Genomic DNA, 9,865 nt, shown 5'->3' with positions numbered 1-9,865 from the left:
CCTCCCAGAGCAGTTACTGCATGATGAGCGCACGCCATAGTGACAGAGAGCACTATCTATTCTTGTGCAAAACGGTCAGGGAACATCTGACCGCCAGGGGCAACAGTCAGTGCGGCAGCTACATAATTAAATTTGTTCAGTGACCCACCTGTCCTGAGTCCTTCCAACGCTTTTTCACCGCCACCAGTGCCAGTCTGCCACTAATGTGTGAAGGCTGCCTTCGCCTCTTCAGCCAAACTGACATGGAGATCATGTGCGCACGTGCCATGTACAGACTGCACTGCAGGGAGAGCGCTATTGGTGGAAAAAGTCACGTGAAGTCAGCAAGCCAGACCAAGTCAATTTTAGTTTATTAAAAAGTACTGTCAGTGCAGCAGCCAGAACTATAGTAATGGGACCAAAAGTGCTGCAGCTGCCGTCCCCTCAAATGTGCCACCCTAGGCACGGGCCTTGTTGGCCTAGTCCTTAATACGCCCCTGCTCTAAACCATTTACACCTATCCCTATTTTATCATTCCATTGGTGCAGATCACCTCCAATAGCAGATATCTAGAAGCAGAGGCACACAGAACAACAGTCTGATAGTTTTACTCCACAAAGAAATGAAAATATCTGTGTCTATATAAGTGTTGGTACAATCAGTTCCAACAAATTTTAGATTTAGAAGAATACGCCTACATGAAAAATAGGAGGAAGGATACTTTCTTGCAAATAAAAATAGTCTGGGACACATTTATAAACAATGTATTTGCATCAGAAAAATAGATAGATGTTTTAGAATACTAGAGCTAGAGCGCCAGTTGTTTATGAAACTGAAAGAGTCTTACCTAAGATAGGCTCACCTAGTTTTATTTCTCTCGATACACATGGGAAATGTAAATGCAACTGTTTAATTTTGTTACGTTATTTGTTGTTTCTACACTATTAAACCAAAAAGATCAGCACTTTTAATATGTACAATTGTCATTTTCATTTGAGAATTTTACTTACTTCTGTAACCTTCTAATCGCAAAGTGTGTACTCTGATTTTAATTACTCAATAAAACTGATTTTTATAAAACCAAACAAAAAGACAAAGGTATACTATAGTATATAGTAAAGCTGCCTGTTAATCATTTCACTGTGGTTGCCATGAATAGCTGGCAGTTAAATAATTCCTAATTACCTGGACGAGTAGTTGACTGTTTTATAGAACTCCCTTTATTATTTATTTGCAGAACAAACCAAGCAGTGAGTCCGCTGTCAGCAGCACTGTTAACCAAGTAATCAACAAGCGCAGCAAAGTAAAGACAGAAGAAGAAGCACATCGAAGGGACTCTCCCAGTCCTCAGGTAATCCCCTTTTTAAAGGGACTGTCTACCATAGAATTGTTATTGTTTTAAAAGATAGATAATCCCTTTATTACCCATTCCCCAGTTTTGCATAACAAACAAAGTTATATTAATGTACTTTTTACCTCTGTGATTACCTTGTATCTAAGAACCTTCTTCCAGCCCCCTGATCACATGACTGTGACTGTTTATTATCTATTGACTTAAATGTAGCATTGTTTTATGCTAAATCTTAAATAACCCCCTGTGCCTGAACACAGTGTTATCTATATGGCCCATGTGTACTTTCTGTCTCTTTGTGTTGAAAAGAGATTTAAAAAGCATGTGATAAGAGGCAGCCCTCAAAGGCTTAGAAATTAGCATATGAGCCTACCTATGTTTAGTTTAAACTAAGAATACCAAGAGAAAAAAGCAAATTTGATGATAAAAGTAAATTGGAAAGTTGATTCAAATTAAAAGTCCTATCTGAATAATGAAAGTTATACTAGACTGTCCCTTTAATAGCCTGGGGTTGTTTTGTAGGCCTCTGTATCACACTCTACCCACATTGTTCAGCAGAAGTAGATGTGGCACTATACAGTGCTGTTATCCAATCTGGGCTTTGAAGTATCAGTATATTGTTTTGAAGGGACCCCAACACGTGGCTGTGTAAAAAAAACCCACATAGATATAAAAAAAATACTCCCTGATATTTACTACTGTATTGTTTTATAAATTATTCTAATTGCTTAAAGAGATATTAAACAATAAATCAATAATCTGTTGGCGCTCTACAAATACCTTATAATAATAATATTAGATATAATGATGTATTCAAATTAGAGATTAGACTGAAAATACTATGTAGATGTATTTTTTTTTTTAAATTATATTTGTTGTTTAAATATTGAAGATATACGTGTTAAAGTTTAGTCATTTCTATGTTGGTTTTCCCTTACCTGTCTCTCTTGCTGAGGACAATTAGACACTAATATAAAACAGGCAATACATGAGGAGTGTGCAAACAAGGGTGTGTTAAATATTGGTTTGGTAATATTATTATATAACCGGGTTTCCACACAGTCTTGTTTTCACGCTCTATTTATTGTTTTTTTATATATATGTCCCTAATTATCCTCAGCAGAAGAGATAGATAAGGGGGAGAACATAGGTTTCAATATGGCGGTGCATTTTACTTTACAGAAACTCAGATGAATTAAGAAAACCAACAAGTCAAATTACCGGAAAAGTGTGTCAAATAAATAATCAAAGTATATTGTAAAGTTTTTTTACTACACAAAATTAGACATTTTATATTACAAGCTAAACTGTTTAATGACCCTTTAGCAAGTAACTAGGAGCAGCTGCCTGTGACCAGTGATCTTAACAGTTAATACATTTATTTGTCCTGCTATAAGGTCAATTCATATAACCAAATATCTTACTGTTGTCTTCATATATTTTATTGCATTGTTTACCTACCTCTATTTCTTTAATAGACACGTGCACTGCACAACTGTTTTTATTATTCATTTGTAAAATGAATAACTAATTTTGTCCCAATGTAGTGAACAAATATAACATTTGCTGATTTATGTAGTTTCCCCTATGTATTAACTGGATCAACTAAACTAATGAACAAATTGTGTATTTGTTTATTTAATTAACCTATTTTAGAAAAAAGTAGTTCAAACTGATTTTTTGCACATCTAGTTGTTGATATCATCCAGTTAGTGTCCAGAGATCTAAATAGCGTCTAATTTTGCTTTTCCAGGACCATCTGACAGACCTAAAGGAAGATTTAGATAAAGATGAATGTAAACAGGAACCTGATTTTATATATGAGACAAACTGCCACTGGGATACCTGCACCAACGAGTTTGACACACAGGATCAGCTTGTGCATGTAAGCCTTAAATACTATAATATTTACATTATGTATATGAAAATGCAGCAATTAAAGGATTATTAAATACAGAAGAATTACATACAAATTCATAATAAAAAGACAATGCACTCTGAATTTTAAATGAAAACATTATATTTTCTGGCCCCTTCTTCATTGTCCCTAATGTGTTTTCCTCTTTAGCACATCAATAATGATCATATCCACGGGGAGAAGAAGGAGTTTGTATGTCGCTGGCAGGACTGCACACGGGAACAGAAGCCATTCAAAGCACAGTACATGTTGGTGGTACATATGAGACGACACACGGGAGAGAAGCCGCATAAATGCACTGTAAGCTACTCCTGCTATAAATGTGCCTTGCTCAGCATACCCCATAAATATATACATGCATACCACCAAGGGAATGCCACTAAGCACTTAATTTACGGCACCTCAGGCTGGAGCCCGGGGGAATTCCTGGGAAAGTTGCCCTGTTTACTAGATTTTGGTTCATAAGCAAAACATGCAGCAACCGGAATATAGAACAATAGCTCATATTTATCATTTTGTTGGTGCAGCCACTTCTGAGTTATAAATTTCATAGTTTTTATAATCTTACAAGCAGGAGACACTTGTATGAGAAAGGAGCAATAAGAATTCTCATTGTAGTATGAAAGAGGCATGAAAAATATTGTGCAAGGGAGGATGACAAATTTAAAAGTACATTAAGCACGTCTTGGCCCCCGGTCCCTAGATAGGTCAAAATGGAAATTCTGAAACCTGCAAATGTTGCCAATCAAATAACAGGGCGTGAGGTTTAGGCCAGGTTTCTTCAAACTTTTTTCCCAAGACCCATTGCAATCACATACCTTTACAACCCTAATTTTATGGTTGGTCTAATAATTTCTGAAGTAATATACAACTAGATGGTTGCAATTTCTGGCAAAGTGACTTAAATGTGTACATGTTATTCTTGAGTGTAGTCAAACTTGAAAGTGTAAAATGTAATAACACACACACTCTCATACAACACACACACACACACACACTCCCAAACAACACATGCTCTCTCTACAACACACACATTCTCATACAACACACACACTCTCATACAACACACACACTCTCATACAACACACAATACACACCACACATACTTTCATACAACACACACCACAAACACACTCAAAAAACACACACACACTACCAAACACATGCATTCTCGTACAACACACACGCACACTCCCAAATAACACACACATTCTCATACAACACACACACACATTTTCATACAACACATGCACTCTCATACAACAGACAAACACACCACACACACACTCTCATACAACACACACAGTCTCATATACCACACAGTCTCATACAAAATAGACGCACACCACACACACTCTCAAACAACAGACTCACACTACACACATTCTCATACAATATACTCTCATATACCACACACTCTCATACAAAATAGATGCACACCATACACACTCTCAAACAACAGACTCACACTACACACATTCTCATACAATATACTCTCATATACCACACACTCTCATACAAAACAGACACACACTCTCATGCAACACACACACAAGTCGTGACCCAGTAAACATGGTGTTACGACTCAGTATTCTGTCCTGATCAGAATTTTCAAGAACCCTGGGTTAACCCTGGGTAGTGGTATAAAAAAAAAAAACAACTAGCCCTAGGGAGCGTGGAACAAAGAACATTTTTTACTTAAACAGGCGGTGTTTAAGGTTCCTTTAAAACATTTGAAAATTATGAACTTCTTGTGTTACTGTAATTTAAACAGGAGAATGGTGCAAATTAGTACTGACTTCTTTACTCTCTTTTGCCATACACACTATTAATACACACTAAAGAAATATGATTTTTTTATAATATTTGCAAATATTTAGAAGTTAAATGGTGCAAATTAGTGCTGGCTGCTTTACTCTCTTTTGCCATACACACTATTAATACAGACTAAATAAATATGATTTTTTAAATAATATTTGCAAATATTTAGAAGTTTAAAAATAAAACCTAGTGTATCAATATTCCTTAAAGGGACAGTCTAGTCAAAATTAAACTTTCATTATTCAGATATGACATGTAATTTTAATCAATTTTCCATTTTACTTTTATCAACAAATTTGCTTTTTTCTCTTGGTATTTTTAGTTGAAACTAAACCTAGGTAGGCTCATATGCTAATTTCTAAACCCTTGAGGGCTGCCTCTTATCACAGGCTTTTTAAATTGCATTTCAACACAAAGAGACAGAAAGTACACGTGGGCCATATAGATAACACTTTGTTCAAGCACAGAAAGTTATTTAAGATTTAGCACAAAACAATACTAAATTTAAGACAATAGATAATAAACAGTCACAGTCATGTGATCAGGGGGCTGGAAGAAGGTTCCTAGATACAAGGTAATCACAGAGGTAAAAAGTATATAAATATAACTGTGTTGGTTATGCAAAACTGGGGAATGGGTAATAAAGGGATTATCTATCTTTTAAAACAATAACAATTCAATGGTAGACTGTCCCTTTCAACATGCAAAAAAATAAAGTCTTAGACATGTTATTGTTGCACTATTGTTCACATACTGTGTAACTGTGTTTAGCTCCTGCAAAAATGTTTCTATTCAAAATTGAAATGCAGCCAGGCACTTTTCAATTTTGACCTTTGTCCCTTTAAAGTCCGCTCCAGAACAGCCGTGCACCACCTAGCTGTGCACATCTAGTGAGCCAATGACAAGAGCCCACCAATCACAAGCTATCCCCCAGTAGTGCATTGCTACTCTGGAGCTTATATAGATATACTTTTCAGCAAAGGATACCAAGAGAACAAATTAAATTTGTTAATGGAATTAGACAATTCTCTTAAAATTGCATGTTCTATCTGAAACATGAAAGTTTAATTTTAACTTTAATTTCCCTTTAACTCACAACACCAAGCAGCTCTCAAGCCTCCCAATAAGCTATCCTGAGCGTATCAATCTATGCTTTTCAACAAAGGACACACAAAGAACAAAGTACATTTGATAAACGAAGTAAAATAAAAACATTAACATTTTGTGCTCTATCTGAACCATTAAAGATTAATTTTGACTTTTATTTGATAACTTTGCTGTAATTAAAGGTAGTCTGGTGTATCAGAACTGAAATGTGATTTACAAACTATTGTCACCCCACACCAAAATTATATATTTTTTTAGCATTTGGTGAAAAGAACATTATAAAATTAAGCCTACACTTTAAAAGGAGTATGGGCTTCCTTAAAGTGAAAGTAAACTATCAATCACCTCTATGCCGGAACATAAAATACATATAAAATTATGTTGAGTTTAATTCATGATTTTTTTTATATATAATCTAATAAGGTCATAATTGTACCTTTGAATCCGCTTATGTATTTCGCCGTTCCTCCGCCTGGATTAAAAAAAAATCTTTATTTTTATATGACGAATATTGTCTTAAAGATTCTTATTGGTCCCCCAGAGGCGTATGAAAATCAGGACTTTACGCACATGCGTGTCTCATTGAATTTACTTCCTGTATAGAAGCGCGTTCATGAGACATGCATGCGCATTGTCCTTAATAGGGAAACTTTGTGATTGATGTACCACCATCTGCACAAAGCGATCGGATTAATATTTGAAATACAAACACTTATGAATTTATAAAGGAATCTGAGCATGTAATAGTTTATAATTTGGAATCTTTCACCGACAACGCATGCTCAATACATGTTTCTTCTCGGGAGCGTGCACGGATGAACACCTAAGAGCAGGTGGGACTCTTACTTGTTTAATAGCCAAACCAGGAAATGATCGGGGGGGGGGGGCTGAGCAACATCAGAGACAGTATGTTAGAAAAATTGATAATATATAAAAGATAAAAAGGAATTAAAAAAAACAACTTAGCAACTACAAAGAGTGTTATAAGAGGAATCCATGACATTAAGTATGTTGGTGAAAATTTACTTTAACTTTAATGGATCTTTTGGTTCTTGCGTAACATCAAATGATGTTCTTATGTTTAATTCTGGCAGGAATGTCTTTAAACTGCATGTTTCCAGTGTAAAGTAATAGCAGTTGCAACTGTTCATTAATACCATCTTGTTTTTTGCAGTTTGAAGGTTGCTTTAAGGCATATTCCAGACTAGAGAACTTAAAGACTCATCTACGGTCGCATACTGGGGAAAAGCCATATGTGTGTGAGCATGAGGGGTGCAATAAAGCTTTTTCCAACGCCTCTGACCGAGCAAAACATCAGAACAGGACTCATTCCAATGAGGTGAGGAACTAAACAGGGCAGTTCTTCCTTTCCCACATCTATCGTACTATGGCGATAAATATGTTTGCTCTTTTCTGCTGACAGTGGGCACTTTTCACTCTATGCAGGCACCAAAGACAAAACTTGGAGAATAAAGTTACTTGTCATACAATTTACTTTTCAGAGAAGCCAAACCACACCAACAGGCCTTTTTTGTCTCTCCTAAACCAGTAGCAGATGTTAAATGTTTTTGTGAATGGGTACATTTGGCTTTATCTAATGTCATAGACTTGTAGATAATAAATCATATTTTTTTAAATGAAAAAAACTAGTCAGAGGAAATTGATGTCTCCTTCACTGAAATGTACTTTTGTATCTGTTAAATGACCACAGCAATCTTAGAGCCACCCATTTTGTTTTCAGGTATCATAGATGTCATTAATAATCTGTGACTGTTTCATTGCTTGCTGCATACTGTCCAAATTTTCTAATGTGAGAACATTATGTGTGTGTATATATATGTGTGTGTGTATGTGTATATATGTATATATATATATATATATAAGAGAGAGTTTGGGGTAGCACTACTTTTTTTTGTCCCCTTGAGGGTTTCTATTTATTTACACTATGTTACCTCAATCTTATGAGGTAAGTGCCGTGTGGTGTATGGAGAGTCTCACAGGCACCTGGAATGTTGAACGCCGCTGCCTTCTGGGGTGTGGTAGTTTAGCATATGTTTCTGCAGTGCAGGTTTTCATGCAAAATAAAATGAGCAGAAATCCATAGCATAATAATGAATTTAACGGTACACATATACAACAATGGTTGGTCTTGCTCACATTTAGTGACCTCCATAAACAATGAAGTATTTCAAATGTAAGATCAGTAATTTCAGAAAGTCACACGTGCTGCTGTGCTCAAGTCTGTTGTCAGGGTGTAGCACCTGTATAATCATTCTGACACGTTTAGAAAGTTAGCTGAACTTATTCCTTCTTCATATATATTTGTGTGTGTGTGTGTGTATATACCTAACCATACATCATGCATTACCAGGGGTGTTTGTAGACCATACAATCTGGGGTTACAGACAAAGGTGACCCAAAAAGCTAAATGTGAGGGGTCCTATGTATAGCAGGGGGATAGATCTGAAAGAGCTCCCTCAAAACAAAACTTTTCCAGTTGTTCTCATTTCTCTGTGGCAATTTTCTGCATTCTATGAGGATCTGTCTAAAAACAAAACTACATGTTGCAGGTGATGACAATCCGATTTTTCTCTTTTAAACAATGGGCCACATGTCACTTCTAAGTGTGGGGGAGCCAACACAAGCACTCTCTACAGGCCCCTGACCACATAAATTATAGAGATAATACAAACTTTTTTGAAAACTAAAATAAATTATTAGATTTACTCTGAGTGCCTTAGAAACAAGAGCTGTTACTTGATTTTCATGCCCTTTGCTGACCTATTGTTTGTCTGCCCATAACAGAAACCATATATTTGCAAAATTCCTGGATGCACAAAGAGGTACACAGATCCTAGCTCTCTCAGGAAACATGTAAAGACTGTTCATCGGGCCGGAGGCTCATGTAACAAAGAAGCAACGCAATGATATGCCACCCAAACCTTCAGCGTCCAAGGAAAATGGAGACAATGAGGCTAGTGCTAAACTAAATAATATGCTGTCTGAGGAACACTCTGAGGCAAACAGCACCTCTAGAGGCCGGAGGACTGCTACCAAGCCAGGACTATCAAGACTGAGAACAGCATGTGAGTTCTTTGTCAAATAAACTATATTTACAAACGCATATACACTTATTCTTAATATATATAGTTTGGTTTCATTGTGACTTAAAATCTTAATATTTTATTGTGAATGCTTCTGTTGATACAGTAGGCCAGAAAAGGATGTTGCGGAACTGTCTTGTAGTAATAATCAAATTTTACTGTTTCATTTTAACATCCATTATTGCTGATTTCAGATGTGGCAATATTTTTTTTATAAATGTTAATACAACACAGCATATTGAAGGCAACTACAGAGAAAACACACTATATGGCCAAAAGTACGTGGACACCTGACCATCAAAACCTATATGAGCGTGTTAGACATCCCATTACAAAACCATGGGTTTTAATATGGGGTTGGCCAACTCCTCTGGGAAGTCTTTCCACAAGATTTTGGAATGTATCTGTTGGAATATGTGCCCATTCAGCCATTTGCGAGGTCATGCACTGATGTTGGCCAATATGGTCAATTCATCCCAAAGATGTTTAGTGAGATTGAGGTCAGGACCCTGTGAAGGTCACTTGAGTTCCTCCACACCAAACTTGTCAAACCTTGCATTCATGGAGCTCACTTTGTGTATAGGG

At 36.2% G+C, this 9,865-nt stretch overlaps 1 protein-coding gene across 1 annotated transcript in view; it reads left to right on the top strand.

Annotated features, from left to right (window-relative positions):
* Positions 1-9,558, top strand: part of LOC128644649 (zinc finger protein GLI2-like) — a gene marked incomplete at its 3' end in the record, with an annotated part of 212,056 nt that extends 202,498 nt beyond the window's left edge. Inside the window, 8 exon segments of the mRNA XM_053697175.1 lie at positions 1,217-1,330; positions 3,084-3,215; positions 3,399-3,548; positions 7,351-7,515; positions 8,982-9,065; positions 9,067-9,214; positions 9,217-9,262; positions 9,475-9,558. Coding sequence (XP_053553150.1) covers positions 1,217-1,330; positions 3,084-3,215; positions 3,399-3,548; positions 7,351-7,515; positions 8,982-9,065; positions 9,067-9,214; positions 9,217-9,262; positions 9,475-9,558 — 923 coding nt within the window.
* Positions 9,559-9,865: the final 307 nt, after the last annotated feature.

This window comes from Bombina bombina, unplaced genomic scaffold (genome assembly GCF_027579735.1).
Source record: "Bombina bombina isolate aBomBom1 unplaced genomic scaffold, aBomBom1.pri scaffold_672, whole genome shotgun sequence".
NCBI lineage: Eukaryota > Metazoa > Chordata > Amphibia > Anura > Bombinatoridae > Bombina > Bombina bombina.
The sequence above is the reverse complement of the archived record's forward strand: the minus strand, read 5'-3'. Positions and strand labels throughout refer to the sequence as shown.